Below are 20,683 nucleotides of genomic sequence, written 5' to 3' on the forward strand. Positions count from 1 at the left end.
TGATCAGTATGTAGTGACCTTCCTTGTCTCTGATCACTTTCTTGAGGTTGAATGCAATTTGGTCTGATATTAGGATGGCCGTCCCTGCTCTTTTTTGTTTTCCATTGGCCTGAATAATTGATTTCCATCCTTTTATTCTAAGTCTGTGCCTGTCCTGCATTAGTAGATGTGTTTCTTGTAAGCAGCAGAAGTCTGGTTTATGTTTTCTAATCCAGTTCTCTAGTATATGTCTTTTAATGGGAGAGTTTAGCTCATTAACATTTAGGGAGATTATTGACAGAGAGGGCTGTTGTGTAGTTGTGTTGTGTAGGGTTGTTGTTGCTGTTACAATCTGGGATTTGGATTGTGTAATTCGTCTCTGAGTAGGTCATTTAAGATTGGTTTGGTTTGCGCAAATATTGCTTGATCGTTTTTATTTGAGAATGTTTTTAGTCTTCCCATATGAATGAGAGCTTTGCTGGGTATTGGACCCTAGGTTGGAAATTTCTTTTATTCAGTTGTTTAAATATGTCATTCCACTGTTTTCTTGCTTGAATTGTTTCAAATGGGAGATCTGGTTTGATTCTTATGTCCTTTCCTTTCTATTTGAGGTTTTTTTCTCCCTTATGGCTTTTTAGAGTTCATCTTTCTCTTTGTTTTTTTGCCATTTGGATTACTATATGTCTTGGTGTTGGCTTATTAGGGCCTATTTTATTAGGGACTCTTTTTATTTCCTGGAGTTGAATCGAGGTCTCTTTCCAGAGGGTTGGAAAATTTTCTGCTATTATTTCCCTGACCATTTGTTCTTCCCCTTCCCCTATTTCCCCCCCTTCTGGTATACCTACAATTCTTAAATTATTTCTTTTGTCTTTGTTTATTAAGTACTGGACTTTCTCTTTCAATGCTTTGCCTTTTATTTCCTTGTTGGTTTCCTGGACGGTTTTTGATTGCAGTTTTTCTTCAAGTTGTTCTATATGCTTTTCCAGCTGTGAAATTCTACTTGTATAGCTTTTTACATTATTTATTGTTTCCTTACATTCCATTTGTATGGAATTTCTCATATTCTGTAGCAGTTCTTCTCTTAGTTGGTTGATTTTTTCATCCATGGTTTTCTTGTACTCGCTGGCTAGTGCTTCTTTCATTGTATTTACCATGATTTGCATTTCTTTTTTCATGACTGTTTTCAGATCTTCATTTCTTGGATCTGTTCGTTTTGGTGGACTTGGAAACTTGTTTGTGTTTCCTTCCATATCTCCAGATGTTAGGGTCTTCCTTGGTTTACCCATATTTCTTTGCAATTCTTGGTGTTGCCTGGTTTGCAGGGCCTTTTGATTAGAGCACGCTTTTGCCACCTGCGTTGTTTGATTTAGGTATTTCTGATTTGTTTGGTATTTTCTTTTCAATTTTACTGGCTATTAATTATTTAAGAAATTTGGGTGTTAGGTCTGAGCTGACTAGACCTATATGTTGTGTTAGGCTGTATTCGGGCGAATGCAATAGCGGTCAGCGTGGTTGGGCGGGGCTTCCCTACCTGGGAGACACAGGAGAAACCCGGCGGGGAGGTGCTAGGGCCGTTTGCGCAGTCGGCGTGGTTCTATACTGATCAATTTTATGTATACTGACCACTTCCTATATATATGAACCAGTTTAACTTATTTTATCTTGCAGTCACAGTAAGAAAATATAATGTTCAAATAGAACAATTATAACAATATTCTGTAATGAATGTGATATCTTATTGTACATGTTTTCAGATCACAATTGACTCAGGGTGACTGAAAGCACAGAAAGTGAAACTGGAAATGTGAGCTCTACTGTGTTAATGTTGTCAGTCTTTATAAGGACTTAAGAACATTACCAGTTATCAACAAATTTTAATGTGTTTTAATTAAAAAAATTTTTTTGACCAAACCCAGCAGTATTCAGGGGTTACTCTTGGCTCTGCGCTCAGAAATAGCCCCTGGCTAGGGGACCATATGGGATGCCGGGGATCAAACTCTCCCCCCATCCTGGGTCAGATACCTGCAGGGCAAACACCCTACCACTGTGCTACCACTCTGATTTAATGTGTTTTTAGACAACAGTTACATAATGTTGTCTTTAATCCCTGGCTACATTTTCTCTCTTTCTTTCTTTCTTTTTCTTTCTTTCTTTCTTTCTTTTCTTTCTTCTTTCTTTCTTTCTTTCTTTTCTTTCTTCTTTCTTTCTTTCTTCCTTCTTTCTTTCTTTCTTCTTTCTTTCTTCTTTCTTTCTTCTTTTTCTTTCTTTCTTTCTTTCTTTCTTTCTTTCTTTCTTCCTTCTTTCTTTCTTTCTTCTTTCTTTCTTTCTTTCTTTCTTTCTTTCTTTTTTCTTTCTTTCTTCTTCTTCCTTCCTTCCTTCCTTCCTTCCTTCCTCCTCCTTCCTCCTTCCTTCCTTCCTTCCTTCCTTCCTTCCCTTCCTTCCTTCCTTCCTTCCTTCCTTCCTTCCTTCCTTCCTTCCTTCCTTCCTTTCTTTCTTTCTTTCTTTCTTTCTTTCTTTCTTTCTTCCTTCCTTCCTTCCTTCCTTCCTTCCTTCTCTCTTTCTCTCTTTCTCTCTTTCTCTCTTTCTTCCTTCCTTCCTTCCTTCCTTCCTTCCTTCCTTCCTTCCTTCTCTCTCTTTTTCTTTCTTTCTTTCTTTCTTTCTTTCTTCTTTCTTTTTCTTTCTTTCTTTCTTTCTTCTTTCTTTCTTTCTTTTCTTTCTTTCTTTCTTTCTTTCTTTCTTTCTTTCTTTCTTTCTTTCTTTCTTTCTTTTCTTTTCTTTCTTTCTTTCTTTCTTCTTTCTTTCTTTCTTTTCTTTCTTTCTTTCTTTCTTTCTTTCTTTCTTTCTTTCTTTCTTTTTTTTTTTTTTTTTTTTTCTTTCCTTCTTTCTTTTCCTTCCTTCCTTCCTTCCTTCCTTCCTTCCTCCTTCCTTCCTTCCTTCCTCTTCCTTCCTTCCTTCCTTCCTTCCTTCCTTCCTTCCTTCCTTCCTTCCTTCCTTCCTTCCTTCCTTCCTTCCTTCCTTCCTTCCTTCCTTCCTTCCTTCCTTCCTTCCTTCCTTCCTTCCTTCCTTCCTTCCTTCCTTTAGACACTTATTTATAGTACTATTCATGATGGAGGTCCATGCATACAATGTTCTGATATCTCATCCTCTACCAGAGTTTACATTCAGTTTCACCAATGTCTCATGCCCCCATTCCCTTTCTTTGTTCACCTCACAGAAAACAGCCCATTTCTACAATCTTCTGAAAATGGTCTTATCAATGTCACCATGTTTCCCTAAACTTTTTTTTTTTTCTGGTTTTTGGGTCACACCCAGCAGTGCTCAGGGGTTACTCCTGGCTTTATGCTCAGAAATGGCTCCTGGCAGGCTCAGGGGATCATATGAGGTGTCGGGATTCGAACCACCGACTTTCTGCATGCATGCCTTACCTCCATGTTATCTCTCTGGCCCTCAATCCCTAAACTTAATAATTCTTTCAATAACATTGCTTTCCTCCTTTGACTATTTGGGTTACACAATGGTTCTAGAACTTACTCTTGGCTCTGTTCAGGGAGGACTCCTGTCAGGGCTTGAGGCACCGTATGTTGCGTGAGGATCAAACTCAGTTGGCCACAAACAAAGCAAACATACAACCTGCTTTACTGTTATCTAACCTCCTAGGATAAAATCTTAGAGGAAGGTAGCACTCTCAATTTACTGACTGCTAGGGTACTAATAATCATTCACCAATGATTTACCGATGAGCCCTTAAATTATCAGGGGCTAGGTCCCCAGTTGAGAAATAAGCTACACTCATTTCTTGCTGTGATTGCAACCTGTAATTCTGGAGCTTAGTTTTCTTGTCTCCACAGTTAGACTTTACTTGTTTGTTCTGCCAAGATGGGTCACTGGTGATAACCCCAAGGAAGAGATAGGAGACTAAAAAAAAAGCACTGTGACCTTTAATGAAGACATATAGCAGGTCTTGGGCTAAATCTCAGAGGTAGAGCGCCTGCTTATGTGTGAGGAGGCCCTGCTTTTAATTTCTGGCACCATAAAACAAAGAGAATAAAAACATGCCAACTTTCCACTCCTCCCACATTTTGCGGCAATTAAATGAACAAACAAACAATATATAGTTCCATAACTTCTCCTAAATAGAATCAAATTATTAAAATTTTACCAAAATACTAAATCTGTTGCATACTCAAAAATTTGGTGGGGGGATGTCATACTTATAGATACTCAGGGGCTACTCCTGGCTCTGCTCTCAAGAGTTACTCCTGGCAGTAGTTGGGGTGCCAGGTAATGAATCTGGGTTGGCATCATACGAATCAAATGCCTTATCCACTGGACTTTTTTTCTCCAGCCTTTAAATTTTTTTTCTTCATTTACAAGAAAGCATCTATTTTATTTCTGTATTCCTTGAGCATTTTTCTTCTTGTTGCTCAGTTATTCCTATATTCATGCCTCATGTGAACCTTTAATTTTATTTCAAGATAATTTTTTTATTTGAAACTCACTTACAAAAATGAAAGATGAGAGAAAGAAAGAGAGAACACAGGCTGCAAAGAAACAGAGACAAACAAGATACATGTTCAAGGGAGAACATGGATTTGGTGCTTTTTTTTTTAGTTTTTGAGTCACACCTGGTGGTGCTCAGGGGTTACTCCTGGTTCTGCTCTCAGAAATCGCTCCTGGCAGGCTCGGGGGACCATATGGGATGCAGGGATTTAAACCATCGCCCATCATGGATGGGCTGCATGCAAGGCAAACGCCCTACCCGCTCTATCTCTCCGGCCCTAGAACATGGGTTTGAAGAGCAAAATAACTTTTGATTTTTTTTTTTTTTTAGTTTTTGGGTCACACCCAGCAGTGCTCAGGGGTTACTCCTGGCTCTAGGCTCAGAAATCGCCCCTGGCAGGCACAGGGGACCACATGGGATGCCAGGATTCGAACCACCATCCTTCTGCATGAAAGGCAAACACCTTACCTCCATGCTATCTCTCCTGCCCCACTTTTGATTTTTTTTTTAAGGAATTGAGAACTATGTTAAACTTCCTTTGGTGCTATTTCTGTATAGGGGAAGAGAGAGGTGATATAGATCCCAAAATATTTGAGGCCAACCTTGGAGTTACCTTTCTAAGTCAGGACTTAGGGTCAGCTTACGACAGATAGAGACCACAGAGGCTTTGGGACTTGGAACCCAGTCATTCAGAGTAGCCAGCTGAGGAAAACCAGATAGTAATTTTTTTTTCTGTTGGGGGACTTCTGTTTGAATTCATTTGTTTTCTCTTTCCAGGGTGCTGAATTTCTATTGCATGCTTTTCTCTTTGGTCAGGATTTGCAATGCAATGTGCTCCCCACCCCGAAATATTACCACACATAAAAATAAAGTGTCCTTAGACTTGTGCTTACAATAACTACACAATGCACCTAGTTTTCTAGGTTCTTTTATTTTTAGTCATTTTGGTAAATCATGAGACTAGGGCTGGAAAGATAGCATGGAGATAAGGCATTTGCCTTTCATGCAGAAGGTCATTGGTTCGAATCCCGGCGTCCTATATGGTCCCCCGTGCCTGCCAGGAGCAATTTCTGAGCATGGAGCCAGGAATAACCCCTGAGCACTGCCGGGTGTGACCCAAAAACCACACACAAAAAAATTATGAGACTAGAATTTGTTGACATCTTTCCTCTTTGAGTAATAAATGCTTAATATTTTAATCTCATTCTGCCCTAAAATGAATGAGAGGCTCACAGGTTTTCCAAACCACCTTCCTCTTGTACTATGTAGACAGAACTAGAGCAAGAAAATTTTACCTCCAAACCAAGTCTTTGGCAAAAAATTACAATAAATAACTTGAAAAGTATGTATAAGTGTTTAAGGGGTAGTTCCCAATTTGAGGTGGATGACAAAAATAAGTGTCATTTGGAATTTGGAGATAGTAAGAAATGAAGAGGGGGCATGAAGATCTGCCTTGATAGCAATTTTACATGAAGTCTGAGGTGATACCTAGTTATTTGTCCATCTTTTCATTTGGACAAACACTTGAGAGGATGCATTTCTCTGGAATCTTGTTCATCACCTCTTTTCTTATTATACTTTCCCTTTATTTACAACCTTGCAGGAAATTTCAATGACATGATGGATTTGTTCCATGTGAAAAGGTCTACACTATTAGATTCAGACTTAAGAAGCAAATAAGTAAACAAACAATAGGATTTTAGATAATCACCATTGAGAAACTCAAAGAATTGCAACATTCCATTTCCTGGAATATATTAGTTGGGATAGAAATATTTTTTTCTTCAAGAATATAAATCTTTCAGACATAGAATTTGCTATTTCTTTGTTCATTGATCACAGACTTTTGACACTTTTTTCTTTTTTTCTTTGGTGGGAGGGCAGGTTTTTTGTACTTATTCCTTGCTGGATTTGTGCTCAGGGATCAGTCCTGAAAGGGCTAGGGAGTCTATTATGTGATGTATTGCATCAAATCTGGGTAAACTACATGTGAAATATGTGCCTTATCTGGTAGGCTATCTCTTTGGCCTTACTATTTTGGAATATTTTCAGTTTAGTGAGAGGAGTAATTTTGAATTCTTTATGGCAGACATACGCTTCAGGTCCATGTTTAAAGTGTGCAGGGATGGAGAGGGGAGAACTCAATAATCAATGTGGATGGAGACAGGATAGCTGTTCATCCTCATTGCCTAACGTCAACCTACTGACCTCTGAACCACACAGTCCTCTCTCTGAAGACATCAAGCTGGCCTTGTTTGTTGGGAGGAATGAGCTTTGTCAGTAAACATTGAGTTATGTCAGCCAGGTTACTGTTTCCATTCTTTCCTTCTTAGTTTTATGGCACTTGTTCTTAAAAAACAGGATGCTGAGAATAAAGGATTCGCCTAGTATATTTGTCCTGATCTTTCATATCTGCCATTATTTACCTTGAATAAGGTAGCCCAAATAAATTTACTTCCAGATTGATAGCTTATCTGTTTGAAAGAGCTGGCCTTCCTAAAATTTCTTTTCTACTTGCTGCTGCTCTTGAAGACTAGATAACATACTGACTGATTTGTGGGGGAGGATGGGAAATGCTAGCAGGACTCAGCTGGCATTCAGATTTTTGTTTGTTTGTTTGTTTTTGTTTTTGGGTCACATTCGGCAGTGGATTTACAGCAGATTTATGGCAGGGGTTTACTCCTGGCTCTTGCACTCAGACATCACTCCTGGCAGGCCAGGGGACCGTATGGGGTGCCGGGATTCAAACCACTGTCCGTCCTGGATCAGCTGCGTGCAAGGCAAACGCCCTACCGCTGTGCTATCTTTCCAGCCCCATCATTCAGTATCTTTTAAAGGGTAAAATTAATGAACAGTCCTGAGACCCTTTGCATTTGCGACCCATACCATCTCAAGAAGTGAAAAGGAAACATATCTAAGCACTAACTTATTTTTCTAGGCTATTTTTATAAAGTGTAGAAAAGATGGTAAGCTAGCCATTTAATTAATTTTCAGTTTGGGTCAAGCCTAGGGCTTCACATATGCGAGGTAAGTACTCCACTACAGAACTACACCTTGATCCTTAGCTATTTTAAAGTGCCTTTCATTTTAAAATTTAATATTATTTTTTATTTTTTTGGATTTTGGTCTGCACCTGGAGAGACTCAGGACTTAGTCCTGGCTTATCACTGAGGAATCACTCTTAGTAGTGCTTGAGGAACCCCTTGGGATGTTGGGGATCAAAACCTGGTTTGTTGCGTGCAAGGCAAGCACCCTACCGACTATACCAAGGGTCCTCAAACTATGGCCCATGGGCCACATGCAGCCTGCTAAGGACATTTATGCAGCCCTGATGGGTGTTTTTGGTGCTACTGCCTGTCCTGCTTAGCAGTTGACTCATCCTGGCCCTCAGTGTGCATGTGTCGGATGTGGTACACTCTCTGACTCCCCTCCTTCCCTGTCTCTCGACTCCTCCTCTCAGTCTTGCGCAAGGGGTCTTCAACCTCTGCCCATCAAAAGCAGGGCCGTAGTTAAAATACTGGTAAGTTCGTTGATTTAACTTTACTTGTTCTTTATTTTAAATATTGAATTTGTTCCCATTTTATTTCAAAATAAGGTATGTGTAATGTGCATAGAAATTTGTTCAGTTTTTTGGGGGGCAGGCACACCTGGTGATGTTCAGGAGTTACTCCTGGCTATAGGCACAAAAATCCCTCCTGGCTTGTGGGTACTATCTGGGACGCCAGGGATCAAACCAAGGTCCATCCTGGGTCAGTAGTGTGTAAGACAAACGCCATACCTTTGCACTATCACTTCAGTCCCTTGGTCATTTTTTTTATTTTTAAAAACAATAGTCTGGCCTTCCAATGGTCTGAGGGACAGGGAACTGTCCCTGTTTAATAAGCTTGAGAGGGTATAGTGGTTATACTGTCTCTTCAGCCTTGGCCTTTCATTTTAAATTATATAAATGGTTCTTTGGAATTTAAGCACTTAATGACACCAGTATTTACTTTTTTTTTTTTTTTTTTTTTTTTTTTGGTTTTTGGGCCACACCCGGCAGTGCTCAGAGGTTACTCCTGGCTATCTGCTCAGAAATAGCTCCTGGCAGGCACGGGGGACCATATGGGACGCTGGGATTTGAACCAATGACCTTCTGCATGAAAGGCAAACTCCTTGCCTCCATGCTATCTCTCCGGCCTCTATTTACATTATTTTTTACCATATAATTCATATTAATGTTTCAGAAAAAAAAGTGGCCTGCTGTCAGATTGCATGCATCATGCCTTCACAATTGTCTGTGTCCTCTCTGAGTCCCAGAATTCTCTCATTCCCAATCCACACTTAGCAATCTCAGTTCTAAAAGACTCTTGGCTCTGTTATGATTTGCCTTTGTAATATTCCCTTACTATTTTTTTTTTTTTGGACGGGACACACCTGGAAGTACTCAGGGCTTACTCAAGTGCATATGGAATGATTCCTGGTGAGGCTACAGGAACCATACATGATGCCAGGGAATTGAAGCAGGGGTGGCATCTGACTCAGTGTACTATTTCTTTGACTTTTACTGTGTTTGTTTTTACTTAGTATGAATGAAATCATTTCTCTCCCTTTGACTCACATTTTTTTTTTTTTTTAATTTTTTAGAACTTTATTTATTTTTTTTTTTATTTTTTTTTTAATTTTTTTTTTTATTTAAACACCTTGATTACATACATGATTGTGTTTGGGTTTCAGTCATAAAAGGAACACCACCCATCACCAGTGCAACATTCCCATCACCCAAGTCCCAAATCACCCTCCTCCCCACCCAACCCCCGCCTGTACCCTAAACAGGCTCTACATTTCCCTCATACATTCTCAATATTAGGACAGTTCAAAATGTAGTTATTTCTCTAACTAAACTCATCACTCTTTGTGGTGAGCTCCCTGAGGTGAGCTGGAACTTCCAGCTCTTTTCTCTTTTGTGTCTGAAAATTATTATTACAAGGGTGTCTTTCATTTTTCTTAAAACCCATAGATGAGTGAGACCATTCTGCGTTTTTCTCTCTCTCTCTGACTTATTTCACTCAGCATAATAGATTCCATGTACATCCATGTATAGGAAAATTTCATGACTTCATCTCTCCTGACAGCTGCATAATATTCCATTGTGTATATGTACCACAGTTTCTTTAGCCATTCATCTGTTGAAGGGCATCTTGGTTGTTTCCAGAGTCTTGCTATGGTAAATAGAGCTGCAATGAATATAGGTGTAAGGAAGGGGTTTTTGTATTGTATTTTTGTGTTCCTAGGGTATATTCCTAGGAGTGGTATAGCTGGATCGTATGGGAGCTCGATTTCCAGTTTTTGGAGGAATCTCCATATCGCTTTCCATAAAGGTTGAACTAGACAGCATTCCCACCAGCAGTGGATAAGAGTTCCTTTCTCTCCACATCCCCGCCAACACTGTTTATTCTCATTCTTTGTGATGTGTGCCATTCTCTGGGGTGTGAGGTGGTATCTCATCGTTGTTTTGATTTGCATCTCCCTGATGATTAGTGATGTGGAACATTTTTTCATGTGTCTTTTGGCCATGCGTATTTCTTCTTTGTCAAAGTGTCTGTTCATTTCTTCTCCCCATTTTTTGATGGGGTTAGATGTTTTTTTCTTGTAAAGTTCTGTCAGTGCCTTGTATATTTTGGAGATTAGCCCCTTATCTGATGGGTATTGGGTGAATAGTTTCTCCCACTCAGTGGGTGGCTCTTGTATCCTGGGCACTATTTCCTTTGAGGTGCAGAAGCTTCTCAGCTTAATATATTCCCATCTGTTAATCTCTGCTTTCACTTGCTTGGAGAGTGCAGTTTCCTCCTTGAAGATGCCTGTAATGTCCTGTAGTGTTTTGCCTATGTGCTGTTCTATATATCTTATGGTTTTGGGGCTGATATCGAGGTCTTTAATCCATTTGGATTTTACCTTTGTACATGATGTTAGCTGGGGGTCTAAGTTTAATTTTTTGCAAGTGGCTATCCAATTGTGCCAACACCACTTGTTGAAGAGGCTTTCCCTGCTCCATTTAGGATTTCCTGCTCCTTTATCAAAAATTAGATGGTTGTATCTCTGGGGAACATTTTCTGAGTATTCAAGCCTATTCCACTGATCTGAGGACCTATCCTTATTCCAATACCATGCTGTTTTGATAACTGTTGCTTTGTAGTACAGTTTAAAGTTGGGAAAAGTAATTCCTCCCATATTCTTTTTCCCAATGATTGCTTTAGCTATTCGAGGGTGTTTATTGTTCCAAATGAATTTCAAAAGTGTCTGATCCACTTCTTTGAAGAATGTCATGGGTATCTTTAGAGGGATGGCATTAAATCTGTATAATGCCTTGGGGAGTATTGACATTTTGATGATGTTAATCCTGCCAATCCATGAGCAGGGTATGTGTTTCCATTTCCGTGTGTCCTCTCTTATTTCTTGGAGCAGAGTTTTATAGTTTTCTTTGTATAGGTCCTTCACATATTTAGTCAAGTTGATTCCAAGATATTTGAGTTTGTGTGGTACTATTGTGAATGGGGTTGTTTTCTTAATGTCCATTTCTTCTTTATTACTGTTGGTGTATAGAAAGGCCATTGATTTTTGTGTGTTAATTTTGTAGCCTGCCACCTTGCTATATGAGTCTATTGTTTCTAGAAGCTTTTTGATAGAGTCTTTAGGGTTTTCTAAGTAGAGTATCATGTCATCTGCAAACAGTGAGAGCTTGACTTCTTCCTTTCCTATCTGGATTCCCTTGATATCCTTTTCTTGCCTAATCGCTATAGCAAGTACTTCCAGTGCTATGTTGAATAGGAGTGGTGAGAGAGGACAGCCTTGTCTTGTGCCAGAATTTAGAGGGAAGGCTTTCAGTTTTTCTCCATTGAGGATAATATTTGCCACTGGCTTGTGGTAGATGGCCTTCACTATATTGAGAAAGGTTCCCTCCATTCCCATCTTGCTGAGAGTTTTGATCAAGAATGGGTGTTGGACCTTATCAAATGCTTTCTCTGCATCTATTGATATGATCATGTGGTTTTTATTTTTCTTGTTATTGATGTTGTGTATTATGTTGATAGATTTACGGATGTTAAACCAGCCTTGCATTCCTGGGATGAAACCTACTTGATCGTAGTGGATGATCTTCTTAACGAGGCATTGAATCCTATTTGCCAGGATTTTGTTGAGGATCTTTGCATCTGCATTCATCAGTGATATTGGTCTGTAATTTTCTTTTTTGGTAGCGTCTCTGTCTGGTTTAGGTATCAAGGTGATGTTGGCTTCATAAAAGCTATTTGGAAGTGTTTCTGTTTGTTCAATTTCATGAAAGAGTCTTGCCAAGATTGGCAGTAGTTCCTCTTGGAAAGTTTGATAGAATTCATTAGTGAATCCATCTGGACCTGGGCTTTTGTTTTTCGGCAGACATTTGATTACTGTTTTAATTTCATCAATGGTGATGGGGGTGTTTAGATATGCTACATCCTCTTCCTTCAACCGTGGAAGATTATAAGAGTCCAAGAATTTATCCATTTCTTCCAGGTTCTCATTTTTAGTGGCGTAGAGTTTTTCAAAGTAGTTTCTGATTACCCTTTGAATCTCTGTCATATCAGTAGTGATCTCTCCTTTTTCATTCCTGATACGAGTTATCAAGTTTCTCTCTCTCTCTTTCTTTGTTAGGTTTGCCAGTGGTCTATCAATCTTGTTTATTTTTTCAAAGAACCAACTTCTGCTTTCGTTGATCTTTCGGATTGTTTTTTGAGTTTCCACTTCGTTGATTTCTGCTCTCAGCTTTGTTATTTCCTTCTGTCTTCCTGTTCTTGGGTCCTTTTGTTGAGCATTTTCTAGTTCTATTAGCTGTGTCATTAAGCTACTCAGGTAAGCTCCTTCTTCCTTCCTGATGTGTGCTTGCAAAGCTATAAATTTTCCTCTCAGTACTGCTTTTGCTGTGTCCCATAAGTTCTGAGAGTTTGTGTCTTTATTGTCATTTGTTTCCAGGAACCTTTTTATTTCCTCCTTGATTTCATCTTGGACCCACTGGTTATTGAGCATGAGGCTGTTTAACTTCCAGGTGTTAAAGTGTTTCTTCTGAGTCCCTTTGGAGTTCACAAATAATTTCAGAGCCTTGTGGTCAGCGAAGGTAGTCTGCAAAATTTCTATCCTCTTGATCTTATGGAGGTATGTTTTATGTGCCAGCATGTAGTCTATCCTGGAGAATGTCCCATGTACATTGGAGAAGAATGTGTATCCAGGTTTCTGGGGATGGAGTGTCCTATATATATCCACTAGGCCTCTTTCTTCCATTTCTCTCCTCAGGTCTAGTATATTCTTGTTGGGTTTCAGTCTGGTTGACCTGTCCAGTGTTGACAAAGCCGTGTTTAGGTCCCCCACAATTATTGTGTTGTTGTTGATATTATTTTTCAGATTTGTCAGCAGTTGTATTAAATATTTTGCTGGCCCCTCATTCGGTGCATATATGTTTAGGAGAGTGAATTCTTCCTGCTCTACGTACCCCTTGATTAATATAAAATGTCCGTCTTTGTCCCTTACAACCTTCCTGAGTATAAAGTTTGCATTATCTGATATTAGTATGGCCACTCCAGCTTTTTTATGGGTGTTGTTTGCTTGGATAACTTTTCTCCAGCCTTTTATTTTGAGTCTATGTTTGTTCTGACTATTCAGGTGCGTTTCTTGTAGGCAGCAGAAGGTTGGATTGAGTTTTTTGATCCATTTAGCCACTCTGTGTCTCTTAACTGGTGCATTTAGTCCATTGACGTTGAGAGAAAGAATTGTCCTGGGATTTAACGCCATCTTTATTTCAAAATTTGGTGTGTCTTTTGGGTAGTCTTGTCTTAGATTAGGTCTTTCAGTTTTTCTCTTAAGACTGGTTTTGTGTCTGTGAAGTTTCTGAGCTGTTTTTTGTCTGTGAAACCATGTATTCTTCCATCAAACCGGAAAGTGAGTTTTGCTGGGTATAGTATTCTGGGTGAAGCATTCATTTCATTCAGTCTTGTCACAATATCCCACCACTGCTTTCTGGCATTGAGCGTTTCTGGTGACAGGTCTGCTGTAAATCTCAGGGAAGCTTGCTTGAACATGATTTCCCCTTTTGATCTTGCTGTTTTCAGAATTCTGTCTCTATCTGTGGGATTTGTCATTGTGACTAGGATGTGTCTTGGGGTGGTTTTTCTGGGGTCTCTTTTGGTTGGTACTCTTCGGGCATGCAGGATTTGATCACATATATTCTTTAGCTCTGGGAGTTTCTCTTTAATGATGTTCTTGACCATTGATTCTTCCTGGAAATTTTCTTCCTGGGTCTCTGGGACTCCAATGATTCTTAAGTTGTTTCTGTTGATCTTATCATAGACTTCTATTTTCGTCTGTTCCCATTCTTTGACTAATTTTTCCATTGTCTGCTCATTTGCTTTAAGTTTTTTGTCCAATCTCTCCTGCTGTATGGAATTGTTATGTATCTCATCTTCCACAGCACCAAGTCTATTCTCAGCTTCTGATACCCTGTCCCAGAGCTTATCCATTTTGTCATTCACTTCGTTTACTGAGTTTTTCAGGCCTGTTAGTTGACATGTTATTTCAGTTTGGAGTTTTGTCATTTCTGCCTTCATATTTTCTTGGTTCTTATTAGTGTTCTGTTCAACTCGATCCATGGTTTCTTGGAGTCTGTTGAGCACCTTCCATATTGCTAGTCTAAAGTCCTTATCTGAGAGGTTGATTAGTTGTTCAGTCATTATCTGGTCCTCAGAATTGTCATCTTCATTCTCTATGTCTGATGCTGGCCTGCGCTGTTTCCCCATTGTCACATTTGTATTGTGGGTTTTTCTACGTGTTGTAGTGGTATTCATTGTCTATATGATGTAGGCAGCACACTCCTCTGGCTCCTCCCTTTCTGGATGGGCTGACTTGCCTCTAAGGGAGGGGAGTCCTCCGTGGATGAAGCCTCACACTGGGTCAAATCTTAGGCCCGAGCATGTAACAGAGAAGACAGTCCAGAGAGAAATGTTTGCTTCTGTGATATAGCGCCGTTCTTAGTGTGATTTTTCCTTCTTGTTGCAATGGAGTTCTTTCCTTAGAAAGAGTGCACGGCCGCGTAGCGAAGCGGAGCGGCCGTGTTCCTCTGAGCCTCTTTTTGCCCCACTCGCAAGAGTTTCACGCAAGAGGACAGTGGACAGACATAGACAGGTCACACTCACAGTCTTTCACAGCTGAGCCCCACTGGGCCGGTGTACTTTCGCGGATTTTCCCCGCCTGGTGTCACACACAGGGAGCCAGCTTTTGCAAAGGATAGCCGGTTTTTATGCTCTGAAGTCCCTCCCTGAAAATGGCGTCTGGGCGAGCGAGGTTTCTGGAGGCTCTTTTTGCCCCACTCGCAAGAGTTTCACGCAAGAGGACTGTAGACAGACATAGACAGGTCACACTCACAGTCTTTCACAGCTGAGCCCCACTGGGCCGGTGTACTTTCGCGGATTTTCCCCGCCTGGTGTCACACACAGGGAGCCAGCTTTTGCAAAGGATAGCCGGCTTTTATGCTCTGAAGTCCCTCCCTGAAAATGGCGTCTGGGCGAGCGAGGTTTCTGGAGGCTCTTTTTGCCCCACTCGCAAGAGTTTCACGCAAGAGGACAGTAGACAGACATAGACAGGTCACACTCACAGTCTTTCACAGCTGAGCCCCACTGGGCCGGTGTACTTTCGCGGATTTTCCCCGCCTGGTGTCACACACAGGGAGCCAGCTTTTGCAAAGGATAGCCGGTTTTTATGCTCTGAAGTCCCTCCCTGAAAATGGCGTCTGGGCGAGCGAGGTTTCTGGAGGCTCTTTTTGCCCCACTCGCAAGAGTTTCACGCAAGAGGACAGTAGACAGACATAGACAGGTCACACTCACAGTCTTTCACAGCTGAGCCCCACTGGGCCGGTGTACTTTCGCGGATTTTCCCCGCCTGGTGTCACACACAGGGAGCCAGCTTTTGCAAAGGATAGCCGGCTTTTATGCTCTTTGACTCACATTTTTTAAATATAAACTCTTTATTTAAGCACCATGATTACAAGCACGATTGTAGTTGGGTTTCAGTTATTAACAGAACACCCCCTTCACCAGTTCAACATTCCCACCACCAATGCCCCCCTCCCTTAATCCCACCCCTGCCTGTATTTGTGACTCACTTTTATTAACATGAAACTTTTTAGTTTTATTCAAGATGCACTGACCTGTAGGATTTCACCTTTGTTTGTTTTCATTTTTAGCCCACACCTGGTAATTCTCAGTGGCAATTTCTGGTGATGCTTGGGGGGAGACTATATGTCATCCATGTCCATGCAAAGCACACATTCCAGCCCACTGAGCTCTCTCTCAGGTTGAATAGAGTCCATTGTATATATAGTCACAATTCTTTATCTACTTATCTGTTCCTGGACACAGTGGCTGTTTCTATATTTGACTATTGTGTGCAGTGCTACAAATTTAAATAATTTCAGTAGAGCATTTTGTGTGCTGCACTTGCTTTTAAGACTTTGGGACTATCCAAAGCATTATGTGAAGCATATATATATTCCTATAAATTTTAAATAGATGGGTTTTTTTTTTTGGTTTGTTCTGGGTTACACTCTGTGTTCAGGACTTAGTTTTGTCTCTGTTCTCAGCAACCACACCTAATGGTTCTTAACAATAACAACCTAAAATACATCAAACATATACAAATGATACTTTGTATGGTACCAGATGTGTGTTCTCAACACTGGATAATGTAGCAAAGCCTTTAAATCTTTGCAGTATTATAATTATTATTTTATATATTATATATAATAATTATATTGTATATTATTATATATAATATAGATAATATTTTAATTATTTTCACCCTTCAGTTTTCCCCCAATAAGTAGTCAAGATAGAAAGTAAAATGAACACTGTCTGATATTCAGATATTCAAAAAATATATCACATGAATAGTTTTTCTTAAAAAGTTACTAGACACTAGTCACTAGAGAGTTTCAGAGAAGTGAAGAAATCTGCAATAAATAAAGTAAAAAAAGATCAAGGACTTCAAGCCACTATTCTAAATAATACATTTATATTCTTATGTTTATTAAAGCCCTAGATACTGGCAAATATGAAAATAATTTCAATATTCAGGAAAAGATGACCATATAGAAATTGTGATATATTTATACAATGGGATACTACTCAGATACTACTTAACTAAAAGAAAAGATGAAATCATGCAATTGGCTACTATATGCAACTGGATGGGTCTTGAGTATGTATCTTGTTTAGTGAAACTACTCAGATGGAGTAGTGGCAGATATATAATGACATCTCTCATGTGGAATATAATTGCAAATGCTAAGAGAATAGCAAATGGCCAAAGGCATAAGAAGCTGAGAACTGTTCTAAAGAACTTAGCTTATCTTTGTGGGAAGACAGTGTGGGAGGCAAGAATAGCATGGAGTTTGATAGAAGGTTCTGAGACAATGGGAAGTGGACATTCTAGAAGGTCTGGTAATTGGAACGTTGTCTGCATGAAACCCTTTTATCAGCAGTATTGTGTATCTTGGTGTTATAAACAAAAATAGATCAACTTAAAAAGTCATCATCAAGGAGAGGCTTACAGTTATTTTATTTTTGAAGGTGGGGCAGCATAGGGTGTTTGTTCCCAGTCTGAAAGTACACATCTCAATAAAGGAGTTGTAGATTACATTATTACAAGCACCATGTGCACAGGCTGGAAACATACATGTGTATAGTCACATAGGCCAACACATGTGTGCTGAGAGCATCTTTCTCCTGAAAGCAACACGGTCAATCTCATTTTCCCACTGGGACTTACAAAAATCAGGTTTTGTATCTGATTAACAGTCATGAATGAGCATATATCCACTATGCGGTAACAGTTATTTGTGCTATAGTAACATGTTCCACTTTCCAAAGTGCAATGTTTCTAAACATTGTCTTTTTAGGTCTTTTTACCTTGAGAAGTTTGAACATGGGAGTGTGCCATAGAGAACATAAATAAATCAATAAGAGAACAAACATAAAACAGAGTGAAATGTTATTAGTGGTATCTACTCCTGGAGACTTCTAGACCAGCTGTGATGCCCTATGAGGCATAGCTCTTTAGTCCCCTAAGCATGTGCTCAAGTATATTTGTTACCTTGTATAATATTTGTAGTAATGTGTGCAGGTTCTTTCCCTCCACCCACCCTGAAACAAGCTAAATTTCTTTCCATTCTTCACTCTGAGCTTGCAAGTAACTTCAGAGTGGACATATTTTGGCTCCCAGATCTCTTTTGATGCAGTCTTACACAGCCTGCATGAATGCTTGGCATAGTGTGTCATTTATATTTTTGTCATTATTTATTACTATCTCTTACCTACTTTGCATGATCTTGAGGAACTTTTTATTTGCTACATCATCCTGCAATGCTTAAGAGTTGTTCCTAGCTCTATACTCAGGAATTACTGACAGTGCTCAAGGAGACCATATGGGATGCTGCAGACCACACTTATGTGATACTGTACCTAGTCAAATGCCCTATTTGTTTTACTATCACTCTACCCTCAACATGTCTCTATTCTTTTTTTTGGGGGGGGGTCACGCCTGGCAGTGCTCAGGGGTTACTCCTGGCTCTACACTCAGAAATCGCTCCTGGCAGGCTCGGGGGACGATATGGGATGCTGGGATTTGAACCACCGATCTTCTGCATGCAAGGCAAACGCCTTACCTCCATGCTATCTCTCCAGCCCCATGTCTCTATTCTTTTTTTTTGGGTTTTTGGGCCACACCCTGTGGTGCTCAGGTTTACTCCTGGCTATCTGCTCAGAAATAGCTCCTGGCAGGCACGAGGGACCATGGGATTTGAACCAACCACCTTTGGTCCTGGATCGGCTGCTTGCAAGGCAAACGCCGCTGTGCTATCTCTCCAGGCGCATGTCTCTGTTCTTGATGCAACTATATGTGTTTCATTGATATTTTTTTGAGGAATGTCTAATTTAAGATATGCATGTTATTTCCATATTTTTTAGATTACAAAATTTGTGAGCAGCTTACTTGTGATAATGGTGCCTGCTACAATACCAGTCAGAAATGTGATGGAGTCATCAATTGCAGGGATTCATCTGATGAAAACAACTGTAGTAAGTAGACCATATGAACATACACAGTCATATATAGATTTAGACTGACTATGGTATAGCACTCAGATTTATATTTGATTATTTTATTGAAATCTTTAAATCAGCCAGATGGGGGATTTTACACAACAAAAATTGGCTAATATTACAAATAGGTGCACTTTTTGGTGCTGAGAACTGGTTGGTAAACATTTGCCAATACATTAAGAAAATACTAATAAAGGAAGTTTGGCACAAAGAGTTGGGGAGTGTGGTTAGGGAAGAGAAGGGACCACGTGAGAGAGAGAGAGAGAGAGAGAGAGAGAGAGAGAGAGAGAGACAGAGAGAGAGACAGAGAGAGAGACAGAGAGAGAGACAGAGAGAGACAGAGAGACAGAGAGAGACAGAGAGAGAGAGAAGGCAGAGATGGGCTGGAGGAAACTGGGGTCATTAGAGACTGAAAATATGCACTGGAGAAGGGATGGGTTTTGGATACTGTATAACTCAAACTCAATCATTGACAATTTTATAACTGTGGGCGAAAAAAGAATCTCTTTATAAAGAAGACAGAGGCGATATTTGAAAATATGTGGTTGCCATAGAATTGAAATTCTCTTTGTTTTTTCTCTTTGTTCTAGCTAATCATTGCCTTCCTGGTTATTTCCTTTGTGATGGTAACCGGTGCTTCTCACCAGTAGTAGTCTGTGACCATGAGCAAGATTGTGACGATGGCACTGATGAACAGTCATGCAGTACGGTGATTTCTTTATACTGAGTCATGTTGTTGAGATTGTTTTCCTTTGACCCCAACCTTTTAAACAGAAGGACACTATACCTAGTGGTAGATGGAGCCAATAGATCATGTTAGCCCCAAGGCACGTGCCTCAGCACTCTTTTATCTTCCAAGGATCTGTGTGAAGTTGAAGGGTTGCTGATGGACAGTTTGCATTCTTTCCTTGGGCTACACAGACACAAAGTGCCCTATGTAACTGGACTCTCAGGAATGGGTCTGATAACCTTGATAGTAGAATGAGGAAACACTTAAAAGAAAGAGGTGGGTCTGCAATAGTAATAGTTTTATTTTTAGTTTTCTTCCTAGAAATTCCTTTCACACTTAAATTGGAGAGTACCACAAGTTTCATAGTGGTTTAGGGAGCTTTTGTTGCCTCCGCAGTTTCCTTTTAACCCCACTTTACCTTTTATGTTATTGCCTGCATTTCAAACTTCATCTTCCTATTGACATCTCTGTCATTCATTTTAATAGATTGTGGTTTGAAATCTCTGAGATAAGTTTATCAAGTCCTTATGTTCACAGCTTTTAGTAATCATTAATTATTGGGGATATATGCCTTTTATTTTACTCTCCACATACCATTCTCATTGGTTGGTATTGATGTCTTAAAGGCTGTTAAATATATGCATATATACATCTGTTTTATCTAAATATATGTATTTCTCAAGCAGCACTTAGAAGACCGAAAGCCCATCAGAAATTTTCTGCCAGTTGGACTTGTGGGTCAATATAAAAGCTTGAGGATGGATATGCTTAGAATCTTTGGTGCCAGGGACTTCTTGGTTTATCCTTGAACTTCTGGGGAATTCTCCAGACCATATTTAGCATTGCCAGTCACCTTGTGGGACCATTTTGAGCCAGGAATATAACTGGGGTCAGCCACATGCAAGACAAAAACCTTAACCCCTATACAATCTCACTCACCCTTAAAATATTTTGAATTTCAACATGATCATCTACAAACCATGCTATACTTATTTCTGGCACCTGGACATCATTTTGTCCTAGATAAAAGTCATAGTGCTGTGGTAAAGTAAGAAAATGCCTTCTTTTCTGTTCTATGTTCACCCTAGAGCATATCATTCTTTTATTGGCAGTGCTTAAGGTTTGGGGGCACAATGCAATGCTAGGGTTAAACATGGGGTTAGTTGCATGTAAGGCAAGCATCTTACACCCTGTATCAGCTCTGGCTCAAGCATACTATCTTATTTTTCATCTTGGGAACCATTAGCTTGGCTTCTGAATTTACTTTCTGGTAACAAAGCTGCTGTTGCCTTTTCTTCATATTCGCCTCTTCTTTTCTCC

General features: G+C 39.8%; 1 protein-coding gene across 1 annotated transcript in view; it reads left to right on the forward strand.

Moving 5' to 3' along the window:
• LRP2 (LDL receptor related protein 2) overlaps positions 1-20,683 on the forward strand; it is a 219,973-nt gene that overhangs the window by 58,891 nt on the left and 140,399 nt on the right. Inside the window, exons 6-7 of the mRNA XM_049772881.1 lie at positions 18,499-18,609; positions 19,224-19,337. Of these exons, the coding sequence (XP_049628838.1) occupies positions 18,499-18,609; positions 19,224-19,337 (225 nt within the window). The remainder of the gene's footprint in view (positions 1-18,498; positions 18,610-19,223; positions 19,338-20,683) is intronic.

The sequence above is a fragment of the Suncus etruscus genome, chromosome 5 (assembly GCF_024139225.1).
Source record: "Suncus etruscus isolate mSunEtr1 chromosome 5, mSunEtr1.pri.cur, whole genome shotgun sequence".
Lineage (NCBI taxonomy): Eukaryota > Metazoa > Chordata > Mammalia > Eulipotyphla > Soricidae > Suncus > Suncus etruscus.